Genomic DNA, 23,704 nt, shown 5'->3' on the forward strand with positions numbered 1-23,704 from the left:
TAATAATGTCCTGTTGGTAGTTAACATTATAATTAAATCGATAGGCATGCTGTCCTAAAACGTGCTGGCAAATTTTTTACAACCAGCTCTCCAGAAAACAAAATATATGCATTCAGTAAATTCTGTTCATTAATTCAGAATTGAGGAGCACCCCAGACACCTGGCAATTTCTCTGACCCCAGTGGGGCTCCCTACCTTTCAACTCAATTCTGATACTATCTACCCAGAGATGGCATCAGGTCCCATAGGTTAAGAGCTCGGTCCCACAGGTCAGCCCTCTGCTGCAGGTGATAAGCAGGCTACAAAATAGAGGTTCTAACAACCCCCTTCTTGGTTTATAGGCTAAGGGCTCAGTCCTACAAGGCTGCACACACACACCCCAACTTCAGACATCTTCTGCAAGTGCAGGCTGTCTGTCGCCTGTGCTTCTGATCAATCGGCTATAAATCAGAGGTCCCATGACCCCCTTCTAGGATTCAATTAGCTTTTAGAGCAGCTCACAAACTGAGAGAAACATTTTACTTACTAGATTACCAGTTTATTATAAAAGGGTATAACTCAGGAACAGCCAGACGGAAGAGATGCTTAGGGAAAGGCATGGGGAAAGGGGGTGGAGCTTCCATGCTCTCTGAGTGCACTCTTCTCCCTGAATCTCTGCCTTTTCACCATCCAGAAGCTCTCTGAACCCTGTCCTTTCAGGTTTTCAATGGAGGCTTTATTACACAGGCAAAATTGGTTAAATCTTTGGCCATTGGCAACTGAGTCAACCTCCAGCTGCTCCCCCCTCCCTCCGCTCCCGGAGGTCAGGAGGTGGAACTTAAAGTTCCTTCCCTCTAATCACATTGTTGGTTCTCCTGGCAGCAAGCCCCTCCATCTCCTACCCCCTCTCACCACCCCCATACACCCCCATACCCCGCTTTGGGTGCCTTTCAAAAGTCACCTCGTTAACAAAACAAAGAGCAGCTTTGTCTATTAAACATACTGAAAGTACTTTTTACCTGTCCTTTGTCCTAACTTTGTTTATGATGCCTTGGACATACTGAACTGTTGAGTCTTCATGTAGTTAAGCAACAGACCTCTCTTGCTTTTGGCTCTTGGGTTTGTATCTTTCAGAGAAGAGCCCCTCCCTTTGCCAACATTTTCTTTCTCCTGTTGACTTCATGGGTTTACATCTTGACTCTGACTCTGGCTGGCTCCATGCAACACAGAGACAGTGATGATATCTGCCAAGTGAGCCAGTTAGCCTGCATCTAGACAGTAATCTACATTTTAGATATTAGTCTCTGTCGTTAAAATAAGTGTATGGGTTATCTGTTTAATTCCTCTGGAATGAATGTTTATGTGTGGAGGTGGTCATTTCCTTAGGACGCTGGGATGAGTACCACAAACTGGGTGGCTTAAAAGAACCAGTATGCATTCTCTCACAGTTCTGGAAGACGGAAGTCCGAAATGAAGGTGTCAGCAAGGCCAAGCTCCCTCTGAGACTCTGGGTGGAATCCTTCCTTGCCTCTTCCAGCTTATGTTGGTGAATGGCCACCTTGGTGTCCTTGGCCGGCAGCCCCATATCTCTACTCTCTGCTTCCACCGTCACTGTGTGTGACATCTCCCTGTGTGTCTCTGTCTTCACAGGCTGTGGCAGTTTCCTCTTTTTATAAGGACACCAAGCATATTGGATTAGGGCGCACATTAATGACTTTGTCTTAACTTGGTTACATCTGCAAAACTCTATTTCCAAATAAGATCACAGTATCAGTCAGGGTTCTCCAGGGAAACAGAACCAAATATATACATGTATAACATTATATTTTATACAATGAAATGGAGAAAGAGAGAGAGAGAGAGATTGATTTATTTTTTGTAAATTGGCTCAAGCAATTATGGGGGCGGGTGAGTCCAAACTCTGTGGAGCAGCCAAAAGCTGGCAGGGTGGAAATTCAGCTAAGAGGTGATGTTGTAGTCTCAAGTCCCAAAACCATAGGACAGGCCAGCTAGAAACTCAGGCAGGATTGCTATGTCTAGAGGCAAATGTGGGGAGAGCAAGCCCAGGCTGTGTGCGCCTCTCGTTGTCCGGCTCCCTTCTTCACTCAGAATGGAGCAGCTCACAGTGAGGTGTGGGTCTAGGTCTCCTCCCCTGTCACAGTTCAAGCCAAGATTCTGACATCCCAGGGGAAAATGAACTCACGGGCAAAATCCACCAGCCACCTGAGAAGCATCACTGTAAAAAGAAAGACAACAAACTGCACAATCAACACAGGATAAATTAGAACCAATGGCACAAACTGATCAATAATGCAAAATAGGTATAATAAATAAGAGAAGGCAATGGTAAGATGAAGCAAAACAAAGCAGTTATTAAAAAGAATCAAATAGAAACACCAGATACAAAAAATTTAATCATTGAAACAAAGCATTCAATAGATGATGTAAATAATAAAAATGGATTCCACTGGAACATAGACAAGTGAGCAAGGTGATCAGGTTGATGTCTTCTCCAGAATGACACCGGGAATAAAAAAGATATAACAGAGGGGCGCCTGGGTGGCTGATTCGGTTAAGCCGACTTCGGCTCAGGTCATGATCTCGCGGTCCATGGGTTCAAGCCCTGCGTTGGGCTCTGTGCTGACAGCTTGGAGCCTGGAGCCTGCTTCGGATTCTGTGTCTCCCTCTCTCTCTCTGCCTCTCCCCTACTCATGCTCTGGTTCTCTCTCTGTCAAGAATAAACATTAAAAATAATTAAAAAAAAGAAATATATAGAATTAGAAGCTAATAAATAGAAAAATAAGCTAATAAAATGTAGGTGTTATCACCTGTATACTAGGAAGTCTTGAAGAAAAGAAAGAAAGAAATTTTAAAAAGGAATGTGTCAAAGAAAAAAATAGCTAAGCATTTTCCAAGATTAAAAAAAAAGATGAAAAGCTACATGGGCTCATGGGGTGTCTAATCAGAAAGACATGAGAAAACTCATGCCTAGACACATTACAAGAACATTTAAAAACATGGAGACAAAGGCAAAACTCTAAAGGCTGCCAAAGAAAAGGAGATGGTCCTTCATGAAGGAATGAGAATCTGATAGACATCCAATTTCTGTTCAATAGTTAAAACACAGGCCAAAAGACAGACATGTATTCTTTTCAAAGTGTTAATGAACTTCAAACCAAGGATCTACCTTGAACAAAAACAAAGATTTAAATATGCCATAAAAATAATCTCGGGCATAAAAGGCCCAAAGAAGCTAATACATGAAAGTCTCTTTCAAACAAAATTCTCTCTTAGCAAATGTGTTCTAATTGGAAAAGAAATGAATCCATAACACTACTATGAGATAAAAATGAAATGAGAATCAATAAATAACTTAAAAAAGTTAATGCTGTATTAAAAAGTAGAGGGAGAAGGAGAGCTAGAGCTAAAAATAAAGAGATGGAGAGAGAAAAAGAGTGAGACTGAGGGAGAAAGAGAGAATATCAAAAGTATTCATAACCACCCGGAAATAAACTCTGGGCAACACTAACACAACAAATGAGCAGTGGATGAAAAATAGTTCTTTGCAAAGGGAGCCAAGTGCAAAGTGAGCATATACTTATTTTGTTATAGAGAAACATATAAACACTGATAGAGAACCTATGAGAAAAAATAAACACATATATGATTTTTAATAAGCTTAATATAACCATCAAAATGAGTAAAAATAGAAGTCAAGGTTTTCGAACAGGCAGAAGAAAACTGTATCTGAGGAAAGACATGAAAGGGAAAAAAAGCAAAGAAAAGTAAAATACAGTAAGTATAAATTAGAAATAAGAGGAGTGAAATAAACACTAATATAAAATCAACTACATAATTTGTGTTCTGGATTGAATTGTGTCCCCACAAAAAAGACACATTGGACTTTTAAACCCCAGTACCTCAGAATGTAACCTTATTTGGAAATAGGGTTGTCTCAGACGTAATCAGCCAAATTAAGATGAGGTCATACTGGAGCAGGGTGGGACCCTAACTCAATATAACTGGTGTCCTAAGAAAAAGATGGCCACAAGAAGACAGAGACGCAGGGAGAAGGCCATGTGACAACAAAGGCAGAGATTGGAATTATCCAGCAGCAAGCCAAGAAATGCCTAGGAAGAGATGGAAAAGGATTCTCCTGCAGTTTTCAGAGGGAGCATGGCTCTCCTGACACCTTGATTCCAGGCCTCTGGCCACCAGAACCACAAAACAGTACATTTCTTTTTATAAAGTGGTTGTTTTTTTTTAAGTTTATTTATTTATTTTGAGAGAGACAGTGAGAGTGTGAGTTGGGGAGGGACAGAGAGAGAGAGGGAGACAGAGAATCCCAAGCAGTCTCCACAGCCTCAGAGCAGAGCCCGGTGCGGGACTTGACCTCAGGAAACCAGGAGATCATGACCTGAGCCAAAACCAAGAGTCGAGGCTTAACTGACTGAGCCACCCTCGCACCCGGGTTTCTGTTGTTTTAAGAACCCAGTTTGTGGTACTTTGTAAATGGCAACCCTAGGAAACGAATACAATTTGTAATGGATGAAACTCGCCAATCAGAAGACAGAGATTCACAGACTGGAAGGTTTTTCTCTTTTGAAAAATAATAATCGGCAATGTTTTCTCAAAGGAATATTCATAAAACACAAGGTGACAGGAAAGCTACAAATAAAAGGATGGAAAGGGGATATGCAGTAATTTTGAGCCAAATAAAGCAGGAGAGTGAATTGAGTGTCAAATAAAACTGAATTCAAAGCAAAAATAAATCATAGAGGGATGTTTTTTAAGGAAAACAAAATCAGAAAGCTGTAACAATTTTGAACATACATGCCTTTAAAGAATAGCTTCAAGATGTAAGACGCAATAGCGTAACTACAGAAACATAGAAATTATTTCAGAAACTTTTAAAAATGTTTATTTATTTTTGAGAAAGACAGAGATCGTCAGTGGGGGAGGGGCAGAGAGAGCTACAGAGGATCCCAAGCAGGCTCCATGCTGACAGTGTCCAGCCCAGTGCACAGCTCGAACTCACAAACTGTGAGATCATGACCTGAGTCAAAGTCAGGTGCCCAACCTACTGAGTCACCCAGGCACCCCTGTATTAGAAACTTTTGTACAACCATCTAAGAAACTAAGAAAATGAGCAGACAAATAATAAGGGATGACAGAGGATATTCAAATGACATGATTCACACACTTGAAATAATAATTATATGGGAAGGGAGAATAACTTAAAAAAACTGACTAACAAGTGGGAAAAACACATTTTTTTTTTGAGCACACACTGAACATTTAAACAATTTACCATTTAGTAGATCAGAAAGAGAGACTCAACACAGGTACCAAAAATCAACATTATACACATTATTATCTGAGCACAATGGATTAAAGTGATAAGCTATCACTTTAATACCTTTAAGGCCTTTACATCTGGAGAGTAAATGGCATGATACTCAATAACCCTTGGGTTAATAAGAAAATATAGAGGAAATTATAAAATACTTGGAAATGAATGATAATGGGAAAAGTACATGACAGAATTTAAGAGACAGCTAAAACAGCCTGAAGAATAAAATTTATGGCTCTGAACGTATTTATCAGAAAAAGATAACAATTAAAAATGAGCTAAGGTTGTAGGCTTTTTTCCTTCCAAGATTAATTAACATATGGTGTAGTATTGGTTTCAGGAGTAAAATTTAGTTATTAATCACTTACATATGACACCCAGCGCTCTAAGGAGCTAAGGTTGTTTTTTTTTTTTAATTTTTTTTTTCAACGTTTATTTATTTTTGGGACAGAGAGAGAGCATGAACGGGGGAGGGGCAGAGAGAGAGGGAGACACAGAATCGGAAACAGGCTCCAGGCTCTGAGCCATCAGCCCAGAGCCCGACGCGGGGCTCGAACTCACGGACCGCGAGACCGCGAGATCGTGACCTGGCTGAAGTCGGACGCTTAACCGACTGCGCCACCCAGGCGCCCCTGAGGAGCTAAGGTTTTAACTCAAGAATTTAGGGAATGAACAATAGAACAAATATTAAAAAAAAGAAGAAGAAGAAAGAGAAAAAGTAAGGGCAGCATTCGATAAACAACTGGACCAAAGCAGCAGCAACTACAAAGTAAGTAAAAACCAAGCCAGAATCTGGACTTTTGGAAAGATTGCTAAGATGTACTAACCTCCATCAAGAACTGATAAACGTGAAAAAAGATGCAGATATACAAAATTCAGAATCAAAAAAGGGAAAATACTTATAGACACCAAAGAGATCAAAATAATCATATAAAAGAGCATTACGGATAGCTATTCGCTAGTAAAATAAAAGCAAAGATTAAAATATATTTAAAACATTAAAATATTTAAAATGTATAGAAAAAGTATAAAATATAAAACTGACCCAAGAAAAATTAGGAAATTTGAACAAATTGGCAACCAATAAAGAAATTGAAATGACTGGGGTGCCTGGGTGGCTCAGTCAGTTAGGTGTCTTCGGCTCAGGTCATGATCTCACAGCTTATGAGTTCGAGCCCCGTGTCAGGCTCTGTGCTGAAAGCTCAGAGCCTGGGGCCTGCTTCGGATTGTGTGTCTCCCTCTCTCTCTCTGCCCCACCCCTGCTTGCTCTCTGTTTCTCAAAACTGAATAAACATTAAAAAAAAAAAGAAAAGAAAAGAAAAAGAAAGAGGGGCGCCTGGGTGGCGCAGTCGGTTAAGCGTCCGACTTCAGCCAGGTCACGATCTCGCGGTCCGTGAGTTCGAGCCCCGCATCAGGCTCTGGGCTGATGGCTCGGAGCCTGGAGCCTGTTTCCGATTCTCTGTCTCCCTCTCTCTCTGCCCCTCCCCTGTTCATGCTCTGTCTCTCTCTGTCCCAAAAATAAATAAAAAACGTTGAAAAAAAATAAAAAAAAAAAAAGAAAAGAAACTGAAATGATTAATAACAACAAAAAAGGGATACATACCCCTATCACAAGGGGGAAACATGGCCTCAGGCAGTTGGTTTTACAGATGAGAGCTCAAAAAACATCTGGAACAATTTGCTTCAGAAAGTAGAGAAAAAGAAAAAGCTACCCAGCTCGTTCTATTAGACTAGTATTAGATTAATTCCAAACCCTAATAAAAAAGGAAGAAATAAGAGAATGGCTTTTTCACTTACAGATCCCCCAGATCTTAAATAAAATATAAGCCAACCAAAGTCAACAAAATATAAAAAAGTAATAGGTCATAATTAAATTAGGTTTATCCCAGTAATGTAAAGATCATTTGACACCAGAAATCACTGGATATGATCCATATCCTAGACTAAAGGAAAAACACTAAATGATTTCAAAATATTTTTTTAATTTGATCAGAATTCCACATATACTTATGATAGAAACCCTCAGAATAAATAAAAGGGAATTCCCTTAACTTAATAAAGGACTTATGCCTCACATACACAGCACATATCATACTGAATAGAGAAGATTAGATTAGACATGGTGTTCATTATCACCACTTCTGGGTATCCTGGCCAAGACTTGTCATACTAATAACAACAGCACAACAACAAGAAGTTGTAAGAATTCAGGGATGCCTGAGTGACTCGGTCGGTTAAGTGTCTGACTTTGGCTCAGGTCATGATCTCACAGTTTGTGAGTTCGAGAGCTGCATCAGGCTGTGTGCTGACAGCTCAAAGACTGGAGCCTGCTTCGGATTCTGTGTCTCCCTCCCTCTCTGCCTCTCTCCCTCTCTCAAAAATAAATAAACATGAAAAATTTTTTTAATTAAAAAAAAAGAAGTTGTAAGAACCCAATGGGAAGTGATGAAACTGCTATCATTTGCAAATTATATGCTCATCTATGAGGAATGCCAAACTGTAAAATTCAGCAAGGAGGCTGGATACAAAAACAGTCTCCAAAGATCAGAAGCATTTCTACGGATTTATAATAACTATCTAGAAATAGAAACAAAAAAAGACATGATTCACAACAGTGACAAAATCGATAACATAATCAGGAAATAAGCTAATAAAGAATGCACATTCTTCTAAAGGCATAAATTTAAAATACTATTAGTGTTTAAAGCTTTTTTAAAAGATATAAAGAAGACAACTAAATGGAGAGCTCTTTTTTCCCCAAATTAATCTATAAAATCAATGCAATCCAATTAGAACGTAAGCTAAATTTTTGGAGGAACTTGACAAATACTTCTACAATTTATTTGGAAAAATAAGGATGTAAACTAGCAAAAATCAACTTAAAAATACAGTACTCCAAACCACTGGTCATTAGGGAAGAGCAAACGAAACCACAAAGAGATGTCACTTGTCACCTACTAGGATGTCTATCATAGAAACACCAGAAAACAAGGTGTGTTGGCAGGAATGTGGAGGACTGGAGCCCTGATGCATTGCTGTTGGAAATGTAAAATGGTGCAGCCACTGTGGAAAACGTTTTGGCACTTCTTCAAAAAAGTAAAATATAGTATTACCATCTGATCCAACCATTCCACTTCTAGGTATTTACCCAAGAGAACTGAGCAAACAGATACTTGTACACCCATGTTTACTGCAGAATTATTCACAACAGTCAAGAGGTAGAAACAATCACATGTTCCTGGGTAGTTCAGTCAGTCGAGTGTCTGACTCTTGATTTTGGCTCAAGTCATGATCTCACAGTTCGCGGGTTCGAGCCCTGCATTGGGATCTTTACTGACAGTGTAGAGCCTGCTTGGGATTCTCCCTCTCTTCCTCTCCCTCTGCCCCTCCTCTGCTTATGTTCTCTTTCTATCTGAAAATAAATAAATAAGCTTTTTTAAAAAAAAAAAAGGTAGAAACAACCCAAACATATATCACATATGACTAAATAAATATGATACATACATACAATGGAATATTGCTCAGCCATAAAATGGAAGGAAATCCTGAAACATGCTACAGCATGGATGAATCCTGAAGGCATTATGCTTAAATGAAATAAGTCAGTCACAAAATGACAAATACTGTACGATTCCACTCATAGGAGGTTCCTGAAATAGGCAAACAGAGAGAGAGAGAAAGTAGACTAGAGGTTATCAGGGGTGAGGGGGAGGAGGGGTTGGGGAATTACTGTTTAACGGATACACAGTGCCTGTTTGGGATGATGAAAAGTTTCTGGAAATGGACAGTGGTGATGATTACACAGCCTTACGAATGGACTTCATGCCACCGAATTGTACACTTAAAAATTGTTAAAATGGTAAATTTTACATTATGTATATTTTAGTACCATAAAAAATACAGCAGAAAAAATAGCCAATACACAACAGTAAAAGAAAATATAAAATCCCTAGGATTAGACAAATAAAAATTCAGCTGGTCTACATGATGATAAGTGTACAACATGGCTGGAAGATGTTAAAGAAGACCATACCATTTTCCTGAATGTGGAAGTTCGATATGGCAAATACGTCCATTTTTGCCAAGTAGATCTATAAATTTATCGAAGTTCAAAAATTGTGCTGTTTCTGGAGACGCACTGATGTATACCTATACTTACACATCACATGCACCTTTGAAACTAGGTGTGCACTGAAACTCTAGAGAACAAAGGGAAAAGATACTCTGGCTCAGTCTGTCATTTTTTAAATTTTTTAAAATGTTTATTTTTGAGAGAGAGAGACAGAGCATGAGCATGAGCAGGGAGGGGCAGAAAGAGACGGAGACACAGAATCTGGAGCAGGCTCCTGCTTCAGAGCTGTCAGCACAGAGTCCAACCCGGGGCTCAAACTCACGGACCCTGAGCTCATGACCTGAGTTGAAGTCAGACGCTTAACCGACTGAGCCACCCAGGCTCCCCTCTATCATCTTAATCCAATCTGTCAAAAGCCTCTTCTGGTTTGGGGGGAAGGAGTTAAAAAAGAAACAAACAAAAGGCTAACTAGATGAGTAGAAGTCATTTCACCATGCATCTCTTCTCTGGAGAAAGAAGCCTCCTTCTTTTACCCAAAAGAAATGTCCTCGAGATACCAAAGTGGGCAGATCCCTCTTTGGTTCCACACATACCCCCTGAGTCTGTAGACAGACAGATGCTCTCAGAACAGACTGAAGTGGTAAGAAATGGAACAGAGACTTTGCTAAGCTTATTGGAAAGGCAGAAGGGACCTCTTTCCAGATGTCTGTATGGTGGAGGGTCCATTCTCAAACCTGAAGGGACCCAGGCTCCCCTGCCACCCTGATAAACAGAATCTTGGGGAGAGAGAAGCCCTGTACTGAGAGGAACCACTCTGTGCTGAATGACGGCTCCAGCCGGAGCAAAATTAGGAAGAGGAGGAAACTCAACTGTGCTCTATCTCCCAGTACCCTTTTTCCTTCTTGCCCTTTTTGGTCTTTCCTTGCTGTGCCCTTTCCTCACTCATTCACTCACACAACAAATACTTCTTGAGCTCTTCCTATGTGCCAGGCACAATGTCTGGCATCCAGGACTCTGAGGAAAGCAAGGATTTAGGCACCAACCCAAAGACCTGGAGATGTAAAATGCTCCTTCTGCCAACTTCTCTCATGAGGATTTGTGTTTTAAGAGCCCTCAGAGAGAAGGCAATGCTTAACCCAAAGGTTATCACTTCTCTAATAGAGGGTTTTAAGATATTGCTATCTATTGGGGAAGAGAAAATACTTTGGCCAGCAAAAACGTTTCCATTATTCCTCATAATGCCAACAATAGCTGGCATTACAGCTCAAAACAAAGTCTCCCTAGAACATTTCCTCATTCCACTATGTGGTGACTTTCCCCATGCAGCAGTGATTTCCACCATGGGATATGCCAGAAGATCTATGAAGTATGAAAAAAGAATATGAGACCTTCTCATTCTTCACAACTTTCTCAGCCTATAAATTTCCCATAGGCTTTATAACATATACATTAGTACAAATGTACAGGTAGAGAACTTATGAATAAAAACATAAGCAAAAACTGGAGTGTGTGCTCAAAGGAAAACATGATCAAAAATTGTGGATCCCTGATGTAACAAGAAGTGTGATCTGTTATACTTAAAACCAGTCTTGGTAGGAACAGTCTTGGCAGGTGCCTGGGATTTTAAGGTGTGTGTCCCCGCACTAAGGTGCAGCTCAGTTAACTCTGGGTCATTTCATCCCAGTCCCACAGACAGAAGGAAATTCTAGTAAAACAATAAGGGAAATGAGGGAGTCAGAAACATAGACTGGAGGGAGAATTGGCTCTTCCAGGTCACTGGCTCATTCATGGGCAACATCCCAGGATCTAAAAATAGAAGAACCATCTGCAGTTTGCCTCCTGGAGCTGGGGCTTGGACGAGCCCCAGGATAGACCCTTATAGACTGGTGGCCGTGATGACAGCACTGGCCTCTCAGGTGACCTCAGCAGATAATGGCCAGGGGCCAAAGCAAGATGCTTCCAAAGCCAGGATCCTCACAGTAAAATTAGAGTAGCAGGAATAAACAGAGACATTAGCTCTATACCAGAAAGCTGGCTCTTGTTTCTTAGTCCAGAAACTGGCAACAGTGTAGGGAAAGGCAGGAAGTCTAGAAAAGAAGTTCAAAAATCAGATGGAGTCTCCATTCTCAAGGTTACATACTGTGTGATTCCAACTATATGACGTTCTGGAAAAGACAAAACTATGGATATGTTTAAAAAAAAAATCACTGGTACCCAGAAGTTGGGACAGGGACAGAGTACAGAAGACTTTTCAGGGCAGTGAAAATGCTCCACATGATACTAGAATAATGGATATATGTCATTATACATTTGTCCAAATCCACAGAAGGTACAACACCAATTTTGATATATCACTGTAGGTTAATCAACTATAACAAAGTGACTCTCTGGTCAGGGATATTGATAATGGGGGAGGCTATGCATGTATGGGGTAAGTGGTATATGGGAAATCTCTACACCTTGCCCTCAATTTTGCTGTGAACCTAAAACTGCTCTAAAAAAAACACGAAGTCTTAAAAAGATTAAAACCCCTGCAGTCCTGAATTTGCACTGGAAGTATCAGTATTAACTAATGATATTTTTTAATATGTATTTTTTAGCTTTGACCATTGAAAAGACCAAAAGCAATGGCTAAACCTAGAGCAATGAGCAAATCCTAGCACTAGACTATGACCTTTATAGTCATTTCCCCCTAAAATGAACCAGGGCTCTAAGGAGAAATGGCTGATTCTAGGTCTTAGACAGGAAATTTGCAATAGCAGCTTAGAAGATCTTATCTTACCAGAGACCTATCAAAGACAACCAGGGCCATGTCTAGGACATGCAGGAGCCAACTTGAAGAGGCTCCTATGGGTGAAAGATGGAACACTTTGAGCATCAGTAAGAATAAATACAATTATTTAAACACATCAAATATGTTTAAATCCATGAGTTTGTAATGTTACATTTTTTTAAAAACTTCATTGGATGGTTATCTTTGGAGAATTCTAGGGAACCATTACCTGAAAACTGGCAAATAACAACAACAAAAAAATCAAGATCTATCTTGCCCCTTTTTTTGTGAACTATCTCAAGAAAAGCAAATAATTGATGAGAGTAACTTTCTTTTTCAGGTGTCTGGCAGCTAAAAAATGAAGGCAGCATGCTAGAATTAGAATATCATGAATATGCATCCTCCAGTGGAGAACGGATCCAGCCCATAGTAGTTCTGTCCAGTATGGTAACCAGTAGCCACATGTGGCTACCAAGCACTTGAAATGCGGCAAGTTCGAATTGAGATGTGCTTTAAGTGTAAGATCCACACTGAATTTCAAAGACTTCATATAAAAAAAGAATGTAAAATAATCCATTAGTAATGTTTCTATTGATTTCATGTTGAAATGATAATATTTGAAACATATTAGACTAAATATAATATACTATTAAGATTAATATTACCTGTTTCTTTTTACTTTTTCTAAATATAACTACTAGAAAATTTTAAATTACTTATATGGCTTGAATTATGCTTCTATTTTGTAGGACAGATCGAAGCAATACCCACCAATACAATAAGCACTAACAATACAAGACAACAGCTAACAAATGTTATATGCCTCTCGATAAAAGTATACAACATTGCCTAGGATGGATTTTTTCTTAAAATATCGACACTGGGGGCACATGGCTGGCTCAGTCAGTAGATCATGGGACTCTTGATCTCAGGGTCATGAGTTCAAGCCCCACAATGGGTGTGGAACCTACTTTAAAATATGTGTGTGTGTGTGTGTGTGTGTGTGTGTGTGTGTGTGTGTGTATACACATATATATAATCTGAAACTTTATATTTAGCTACTAAATTCAGTAGATACAGGTGGAAGAGATAAGGTAAATGATACCATGAGCACACAATGAGCAAAATCATGAAAATAGGAAACTAATTCCACAAACAAATCACCCTGTTAGTGCAACAGATAAATTGCAAAGAAGGGAAAAACGGGAAGAAGAAAGCTAGCAGTGAAGAGAGATTTAAAAACATCAACTAGTTGTGAGGTATGGACCTTATTTGGATCTTGATTTGAAAGAACCATAAAAATAAATAAGTAAATTAGGATACAATAGGATTGATTTGAACACTAACTGGATACCTGGTCATATTAAGGAATTATTCATAATTTAGGTAATGGTATTACAGTTTTTTATAGGTCGCTCATCATTTAAAGATGCAGACAGAATATTTATGAATAACATGGTAGGATCTCTAGGATTTGCCTGGAAACAACGTAGGGATGGAGAGATAAGAGTGGGGATGGTATGAAACGAGACGGGCTGTAAGTAAATTGTTGGTAAAGCAGGATGATGAGGACGTGGCTACTTGTTACACTCTTGCACTTTTGTACGTGTTTGAAATTTCCCATAGTAAATGTAAATGGAATGCGTTATATGTAATAGTATTCATTATTAAAAGTGGAAAATCACAGGGGCACCTGGGTGGCTCAGTTAGTTAAGTGTCCGACTCTTGATTTCAGCTCAGGTCACGATCTCACAGTTCATGAGAACGAGCTCTGCATTGGCTTCTATGCTGACAGAGTGTAGCCTACTTGGGATTCTCTCTCTCCCCCTCTCTCTACCCTTCCCCTGCTCATGCTCTCTCTAAAAATAAATAAGTAAACTAAAAAAAAATAAATAGGGGCACCTGGACAGCTCGATCGGTTAAGTGTCCGACTTCAGCTCAGGTCATGGTCTTGTGGTTGTGGGCTGGAGCCCCACGTCAGGCTCTGTGCTGACAGCTCAGAGCCTGGAGCCTGCTTCAGATTCTGTGTCTCCCTCTCTCTCTGCCCCTCCCCTGCTCACACTCTGTCTCTGTCTCAAAAATAAACACTAAAAAAATATTTCAATAAAAAATGAAATAAATAAAAATTTTTAAATGACTTTTTAAAAAGTTGGACAAGTAGATTATAAACCCACAGGGTTAGCATGTGGAATCTTGCAAACAAAGCAGTAAGCTTATTTCATGTGGTCCCAGAGACTGGGGACTCCAGTGACTGTGCCCAGAGACACAGAGGTCAGTCAAATACAGTGCATGAAAGATAAATGTGACTCCCAGATTGAAAGAGACAAAGCACAAAGGTTCTGGATGCTTCAACTGAAATCAGTCCCAGAACTCAAGACAGAATCCTGGGTTCTGGTGTTGGGAGAAGTCGAGTCAGTTGCCTAAGTCTGAAAGGACCAGGCCACACCGGGCTCAGCAATGTAATGGGTTTTTATTTTTTAATCTGGGGCCAGGACCAGAAATTCTTCTGCAAGCCAGCCACATGATTGCTTCGCTGATACCAAAAGGGAGGGGAGAGTAATAACCTCCTCTCATTCACTGCCAACTCTGTGCCAGAGACTCACCCAAGACTTCCCTTTAAACCTCGCATCACTGGATGCAGGTATTGTTCACGGCTCTTCATAGAGGAGGAATCAAAGACTTGGAGCCTTCAATCATTCACTCAAGTTCACAAAGCCAACAGATGACAGTGGCAGGATTCGCACCTATGTCTTACTAACTCCAGAGCACTTATTTTTATATGTTAGGTTATGTTGTATCTTTTAGCACACACATACGGACTAATATTGAACATGACACAAAAGTGAGTTGGGATAATGCCCGGTTTTATGTGCTACTTCGGTGCCTCACTGCTCAGGGTTCCCCTCAGACCAGCACCATGGGCACGACCTAGAAGCTTACTAAAAACACAGGATCTCAACCCAACTAAATTGGGATCCGCTTGGACAAGGTACACAGGTGAGTCTTACGCACACTGAAGTTGGAGAACAGCTTCAGTGCGTTTAAACCTGAAGAGTTCAAAATGACATAACTGATTCAGTCAACTGTAAACAATTAAATGTAAATTTATTAATTGATCCAAGTCTCTTAGCATAAATGTTTGCCCTACGGTTCTTCCCATTCTTCCTGTTCATGAGTTTTGCATTAGGAAATTAAAATGTTTTTAAGTTTGCAAAAACCTATAGGTAGACCTCATCTGGGACCATGGGCTGCAGACCAGAGAGGCAATTCAGGGTTCCTGACTCCTATTTGAATCTCCAGGGAGTTCTATATTCTAATGAAGACTCAGAAAGTGAAACCTTCCCACCCTAGTTCCCAAGGCATCCAGATTCTATGAGGGTGAATGTAGCAGCCCCATTTTTATTTTTTTCACATTTTTAAAATTTTAAATCCAAGTTAGTTAACATATAGTGTGATAATGATTTCAGGAATAGAATTTAGTGATTCATCACTTAAATATAGCACCCAGTGCTCATCCCAACAAGCGTCCTCCTTAATGCCCATCACCCATTTAGCCCACCCCCCAACCCATAACCCCTCCAGCAACCTCTGTATTTAACAGTCTCTTACGGTTTGTCTCCCTGTTTTCATCTTATTTTTGCTTCCCTTCCCCTATGTTCATCTGTTTTGTATCTTAAGTTCCACATATGAGTGAAATTGTGTGATATTTGTCTTTCTCCGATAAGAGAATGGCAAGGTTTCTTTCTTTTTAATTGCTGAGTAATATTCCACTGTATATATGTACCACGTCTTCTTTATCATCAGTTGATGGACACTTGGGTTCTTCCCATACTTTAGCTACTGTTGATAGTGTGTGGCAGCCCCATTTTAGAAGCTGGTGGACCTCACCCAAATCTGTGTGTGCCTCACCATTTCCCAGACCCCTTGTCATAGACTGGCCACGTGATGGAGTTTTGGTCAATAGGGTGTGGGAGAAAGTGATGTGTGCCACTTCCAGGCCCCCAGCAAATCCCACACCAAATTCCATCAGAGAGCCTGGCAGAACCACAAAAGAGAAGGAGACTGGCCGGGCCCCTGAGTCACCACTTGGAAGGAGACATCCGACAGCATAACCCAACCCCATCAACATAAAATTTTATGTTGATGGGCCACTGATATTTGAGGGTTGATATAATGGCTAGCGTTACTTAGGGTGGCTAGAGAGTGCTACTAACCTATCACGCCATCTGGGATCCAGCCCAAGAAGCCAAAAAGGCGAGATTTTTCCGAACATCTGAGACAAGAGTAAGTAAAAGTAATTGCTTATATATTAGTCAGGGTTACTCTAACACACAGAATGGCCTTTTGCCAGAAAATAATATTTAAAGTCGTACTGTGTGTATAAACTAGTTTCACTACTGGCAAATTAAAGTTCTGAATTATAGTGGAGATGAAAATCACATCTAAATTTACAGAATTGTCAATGTAACACAAGTTATTATTTGCGAGGGTTGGGGGGAGGGTAGTAATATGCTTCCTGAAACAGCCAAAGATTCTTTTTTTCCTAAAAGCTGATTATACATTTGTTGCTAGAATTAATGGGCCTATTTTATATACTTAACTGGAGATGATTGTGCTAAGTTAGAAATCTTATCTCAAGTGGAATATAAAGTAAAAAGCAACCATTTTTGAAATTGCAGAAAGCGCATATAAAAGGATACTTTTGAGAGTTGGATATTGAACATTACAAAAATCATAATTATGTAGAAAGAAATCTATTTCTAAGAAAGGAAACTAAATAAATATTAGAAATGTTCATGTTATATGAAATTAGAGCAAGTGTTTGTGTCCAAATTCACTTGATTTTTATCAACACTGGCATTATGTTGAAGGCAATCTGTTAATGTTTCAGTAAGAGTAAAATTAAGTGGATGTCAAAATTGTTTAGCTGTTTGTACAATAATTAAAAAAATTTTTAATGTTTATTTAGTTTTGAGAGGGGGAGAGAGAGAGCACGAGTGGGGGAGGGTCAGAGAGAGAGGGAGTTACAGAATCTGAAGCAGGCTCCAGGCTCCAAGCTGCCAGCACAGGGGCTGATGCAGGGCTCAAACTCACGAACCACTAGATCATGACCCGAGCCGAAGTCAGATGCTTAACCAACTGAGCCGCCCAGGTGCCCCTGTTTGTACAGTAATTTTAAAACAAAAACAGGTTTGTTATCATTTGTGATTTTTTAATAAACGTGCAGACTCGGTCGAGCCCCCTTCACGAGGGCCTGGGATGAGCAATTTGGGCTGGATGCATTTTAGGATCAGGAGTCATCCAGCAGCCTCCCAGAGCCACCTCATTACAGCAAAAGATGTTCCTATTTCTCTTATCACATAGGAATTTACATGGCTTGGGGGGCTCTATATCAGGAACCAGAGGCAGAGATCAACATGTATATTTTCTATGATCTTACAGTAGATGGCATGGAAAAGAAACTAGAGGTGTCACTAAGGCCACTTTCAGAGATGTACAAGGTTTCAGACAGCATGAGGACAAGTACAATAGCAGTGGAATTAAAGAAAGACAGGCAAGGAATATGTTGGAAGAAAGATAGACAGGAAGTGATAGCTGGAGAGAGGTAAACAAGGAGACAAAATATTAAAGTCTCAAACCTGGGTTCCAGGCAGAAGGACAGAGTATTGCAAGGGGCCGCAGAAGAGGAAGGAAGGTGTCGATGGTGAGATGCTTTGTTCATAAAGGGTAGGGCAGCAGAGATGTCGTTTTGGGTTGGGAAGCTACGTTTCCACTGGTGGAGAAGCGGGAACGTGAGGGGCTTGTCTGTTAGACGAGTGCCTAGGCCAGGCTGAGAGAAGCTTCCTGAAGACAACTGGAAAGTGTTCAGGAAAGAGCCCAGCACCAGGCATCAGGCAGATCGGCCTCTGAATCCTAGCTCAGCCCTTGAGAGCTGTGTGAGCTTAGGCAATTTACTTAACCTTTCTGGACTTGAGTTTCCTCCTCCATAAAATGAGATAAACAATAGGTGGCTAAACAGAAGCCATTCTTTTTCCTTGACCTGTAAGACTACTTCCCAAACTCATCTCAGATATAGCAATTCCTGGGATCACAGGGGAAATCGTCTCTTCATCCCCTGTCCATCGGCCCAGGGAAAGTATTGTTTACAACTGTGGTTCTTGAATGCTGTGTATGCACCAAAATCATCTATGGAATATTTTTAAAATACAGATTCCTGAGCTCTCATCCAAGAGCTTCCATCTCAGTACTTCTAGGCTGGGATCCATCAATATCTTTCTGCTCAAGAACCACAAATCCATAATAAAAGCCGCAGTGGCGATTGAACAGAATGATGGTTACCAACCCCATGCAGCCCAGGTCCTGGAATCCAGTGTTTGCTTAAAAAGTGGCTCTGGTTGTGATGGTGAGATGGTGATGTAGGTGGGAGGGGAGTGGGGGTGGGGGGGGAGTGATGGGTGATGGTGAGAGAGGGTAGGTGGTGGCCCTGGAAGAGGGGAGTGATGGCAGTGGCTGGTGAGTGGTGGGAGCCAGGTCCTTGGAGGTCCCTAATTCAGCAAGAAGATTCAGACGATCTCAGGTAGAGCCTGAGGAGGCAGAAAATGGGGAAGCTTCCATTGGGAACATGTATCCCTTCTAGCCTCCATCAGGGATCTCCTCCTGGACTGAATCAAAGAAGTAGCAGCTCTGAAGAAATCATATTCTCCTGTCTTCAGAGGGCAAAAATAAAACTGAATCCATGAATAGCAAAACTGTACTAGAATTTGCAAAAGAGATCAATTGTATGAAACCATGCTTTGCTATACAACCTAAGATCAAAATAATGTAACCGCCAGCTCCTACACACCCATGGGCTCCATGATGAAAATGATTTAACAGTAATTCCATATGAACTCAGGTTCTAGAGACAAGACCACCGACCATTCACCCGTTTGCAAATTCTGACCAATCTTTGTCCGGACCTCACTTACTAACTTCTCCCCTAAAACCACCCTATCACAAGAGCTCAGGAACTTCCCCCTTTTCAGCTACTACTGAGATGCTGCCAACCTGATAATCCCCTTTCTCAGCATGTTGAATGATAATCCCCTTTCTCAGCATGTTGAATAAGCTCCATTTTGCAAAATCACTGCATTTCCCAGCGGTCGTTGTAAGGGGGCTTCGACAAGGAAGGTAGGGACCCATGGGCCTTTGCTCTTAGGATGTCAGCTCGTTTTACTGAAACAGCCATCCAGCATCTGGACCCACTGAATATGGAAAACGGCTCAAACACTTTGAAGAATTCAGTGAGTCACTCCCTGTCAGAATCAAAATTTTGGCATGTTAAAATGAAACCTTAAAGTTAAATTTATTAGAGTCTTTTTACATTCATTTTGAAAAGGGATCTGGGGCCTGGAGGAGCCATCAACAGGTACTTACCTTCCCACACTCGGAGCTCTCTGAGCACTTCTTGGAGAGAAAAAGACCAGTGGAAAAGCAGGGGCAACTTAATTATACCCGCAAAGGCCATTTTTCCAACTAAGGTCAAACTCACAGGTTCCAGGGATTAGAACATGGATGTATTTGGTGGGAGGGGGGCACCATTCGACCGCCTAAGCCTCCTGACATACATTATGAAAATAAGAGACGCCCCTTCTGTCATCTGTACAAACCTAGCTCTAAATGTATCCCTTTGAGTCCATCTTGAGAAGTCATTTTATTCTTCCCTGCAAAGTTCCTTAACTTTCCACGTTACCACCAGCAGAAAGGCGTCTTTATCGTTTCTAGAGAACCTCAGAACTTAAGAAGCTCGGATATTGACAGGAAGCAACACACTTCCTCATCCTGAAAGCTTTACTCCCCTCCGCCTGCCTGGCCGTTCTCCCCCAAACCCATGCTACTCTTTGAGGCTTCCCTGAAACCACCCCTCATCCACCCCTCTCACAACCAGGCAGAGTTTCGGTCAGCTTCCTGTTGCCCTTCACTACATAGCTGCATGACTTCCTGCTTCTCACTTCCACTCTCCAGTCCCGTTTTCTCCTCGGTATGAAGGGGGCAAAGGCAGACAGTTTGATCTTGAAGGTCTCTACATTCGAACCACAGAGTTGAAGTTGTTCAGCCCAGAAACCACCGTCTCTCTTGCAAGACCCCCATTCAGCCTCACTGTCCTGCTCAGGGACATCTCAGCTTCTCCTCTCACCCCAAGCCCGCTCGTCCTGTTCTCCTGCCCTGAAAGGACCCTCGAAAGGCTAGGCTTACGTCCACCCCTGAGTTCTCCCCTCCCCTCTGAAGGAATCAGAGCAGAATTCTCAACTCCTTAATCCAGCTCCTACTTCCTCACCAGTAAGTAACCTTCTGATCGTTTCACGAAGGCACACAGAGTACTTCAGTATTCTTAGAAAAGCCCCACAAAAGCCTGCAAATGTTGTTATTTACCCATCACATCCCATTACAAGCCAGAAAGTGAGTATGATGAGAAAGAACTTTCTGTGGGTTTCTATGGCTTCCCTGTTAGAGGTGGCAGATGGTTCCCAACCAAAAATAAATACTTAATCATGCTTGATTAAAAATATATATATATACGTACAGTGTGCACACCAAACCGAAAGGACAGAGACAGAGCGCAAATCAACAGCCTTCACTACGATAGCTTATATTTTTCATTCAAAGGCACTGGTTCGTGTGCATTCAAATCACATCATGCCACAATAAAATCCATAATGGATTTGAAAAAAACAAAAGAGAGAGAAAGAGAGAGAGAGAGAGAAACCTGCGTGCGGTATTTTTTCCAGCAGACATCAAGCTCAAACACTAGACGGTTTAGTTCAAAACCAAGCACACGGTAATCCCACTGCCTGCAGGGGCCTGGGGCCAAAACAGAGCCAGTGTGATACCCTCAAGAACAAGTCCAGGGACAAGGCCAGCACTGTGGATTCCAGGGATCAATTGCTTTAAATAGCTGTCATCCTATGACTACCTTCCCTACCTCCCTCTTGGGCTGGCTTTGAAATTTAATCACCTTAGCCTTCACCAGAGCATCAACAGAGTTTTATCTTCCAGCCGTGCTCAGGGGAGTGGGTGACCCACCCCTTCTCATCCAGGTCTGTGAGCTGCAGAGGCAGCCCAGAGTCATCCTCCCTGCTCAAAACCCGGCCAGCAGGGCAACCCTGGGGAGGCCCCAGGCCACTCTACCGCAGGAGCTGGCAGCTAGGATTCAAAAGGTTTCACCAACTGTAGGAAGCAGAAAAATATCAAATAAGGGGGGGGGGAATCCAGTGAGTTGTTCTGTGATAAGCCTGCTCTGAGGAGTCTCTACAAGCCATTATTCTGAAGCCTAGAGGCAATGCCTTCCCCAGGGGTGCCCTGCTCTCACAGATACTGAGAGGCCAGACAAAAACACTCCGTTTCAGAGCGTCGAGGAACCCCTGATGAGGCCGGGGGCCCCCTGCAGCCGCACGGTGGTTCTGTGCATGAGGAGAGGTCTGAGGCCACTGGCAGAAGCAAGGGACGTGAAATGTAGGAACCACCCCAGGGGGAAGGACAGATGTCGGTGGACATCACTGTTCGTGTCTCTCAAAAACCCAGACAGCTCCAGACTGGACAGGTTGCCACTCATTCATTCGTTCGTTCATTCATTCATTCACTAAGGACCTAACAAGTGTTAGGGGTCACAGCAGTCCTTGTCCTACTAGAACTGTTTTCACGCGGGGCGCCCAGGTGGTACAGTCGGTTAAGCAGCAACTTCAGCTCCCATCATGATCTCGCGGTTTGTGAGTTCGGGCCCCGCGTCGGGCTTGCTGCTGTCAGCAAGTTAATGCAGAGCCCACTTCAGATCATCTGTCCCCCTCTCTCTGCCCCTCCCCCACTTGTGCTCGCCCAATAAATAAATATTTTTTTTAAATCTTAAAAAAAAAAAGAACTCTTATCATGGGAAGAGAAAATAGTATTTGTGATTATAAAACATCTGATCTGTTTTCTCGGAGGCATGCAAATTGAGGTGTTGAGGGGCACAGAGGAGGAAAGTCTAAAGCCCAAGGCAGGAGGGAGTCCTAGAGGAAGTCATGTCTGACCTGAGGACTGTACAAGGAGGAAGGGGAGACAAGTTGCTGCGGACAGAGAGAGCAGCCAAATTCTAGGCCTCAGAAAGATCAGTGTAGCTGGAGCAGAAAGGAAGGGGGAGGCTCGTTGGTGGGAGGCGAGCCTGGGTAGTGGATTATAGGCACTTTAAGGACTCTGGACATTGTCCTAAGCATTTCTGGATAGTCTTAAGTGAGTAGGGTAGAGGGACAGCATGCAGATGGGGAGCAAATGACATAATTAGATCTGCAATTTAGAATCGTTTCTCTTAGAAGCAGCACCTTGACCTTGGGCTCTTTGTTATCTTTGACATGCTCAGCACTGGTGTCACAGCAATTGGTAAAAACAAATAAAAGTTAAAAAAAAAAAAAAGGCAGAAGATAGGAGACAGAAGATGGGAGGAGTCCCTTAATAATCCCCTTACAGAACCAGCATAAGCCTGCAAGGTCCAAGGCTCTCTTGAACCCACATCTGAAGGGAATGCCCCAGGTCCCTCCAATGCCCGGAACAGGAGAGGGGCCCCAGCCTTTCCTGCACACAGACGGGGTCTTCGGTAAGCTCTCCATTGCCTTTTAGCCAACTGCGCCCCATCACATCAGGCTGAGTCTGTGTTTATAAAAGATGCCCAGAGACCCCCTCCACACTCACACTCAGATGCTTCTGAGGCCATCACCACAACCCCAAGAGACCAGCCCCTCTCTCCTGCCCACAGTCAGCACATTTCCCGAGTGAAGCTGCTGGGGGTGCTCTAGGACATCCCTGGGGAGCAAGTGGCCTGAACGCTGAGCAGCTGTCAGCGCAGTGGATGCCTTTCCCGAGGGGCCTGCCTGCTGCTTGCTCTGCTAACCGGGGAAGGCAGAGTCCTGCCTCTGAGCCCAGAGGGGTTTCTACCCTGAGGCTGACTATAAGTGGACATTGTGAGAACGCCACTCCAGGACAGGACCTTCTGGGCAACCTGCACCAGCTCTCAGTTCTGGCAGGGTTTCCCACTCTCATGGCGAGAACCTGGAAGTGGGGGGTTTGGGATTGTGTAGCCCGAAGAAGAGACAGAAGAGTTTGGAGGCGCATACGGTAATGAGGGAAGAGTAAAGAGTGGATTCAAACTCTTCCAACGAAGGCAAATGGGTCACTTACTTAGAAACAACCTGTTGTCAGGCGCCAAGGAGGATCCAGAAGCGACCAGAGATCCGTGACCCCATCAGGGCAACAGTGTTTTCTTGTGCAACCCAGAGATGCTAGAAGACGACAGCTTTAAGAGGTGCCTTATTTTAGGTGCAATGGATGCTCAGTACAGTCCCTGAGACACACGTATAGATGCAGTGAGAACTCACATTTGTAATAGAGCTTTAGAGTTTGCAAAATTCTACCACCATCATATTGGATCTTTCTCACAAATCAGATGAAGTAGAAAAGGAAGGTATATTCACCACTTGACAGATGAGGACGCTGCGAGGAGGTGAAGCGAAACAGGCGT

General features: G+C 42.1%; 1 protein-coding gene across 9 annotated transcripts in view; it reads right to left on the reverse strand.

Moving 5' to 3' along the window:
• Window positions 1-1,827: 1,827 nt before the first annotated feature.
• TMPRSS5 (transmembrane serine protease 5) overlaps window positions 1,828-23,704 on the reverse strand; it is a 92,574-nt gene continuing 70,697 nt past the window's right edge. For all 9 annotated transcript variants that reach the window (XM_040483041.1, XM_040483049.1, XM_040483050.1 and 6 more), the window contains one exon: window positions 1,828-2,215. Coding sequence is in view for 1 of the 9 variants with exons in the window: in XM_040483049.1 (XP_040338983.1) it covers window positions 2,179-2,215 (37 nt within the window). In the remaining 8 variants the exon portion in view is untranslated. The remainder of the gene's footprint in view (window positions 2,216-23,704) is intronic.

The sequence above is a fragment of the Herpailurus yagouaroundi genome, unplaced genomic scaffold (assembly GCF_014898765.1).
Source record: "Herpailurus yagouaroundi ecotype Mexico unplaced genomic scaffold, PumYag 161, whole genome shotgun sequence".
NCBI lineage: Eukaryota > Metazoa > Chordata > Mammalia > Carnivora > Felidae > Herpailurus > Herpailurus yagouaroundi.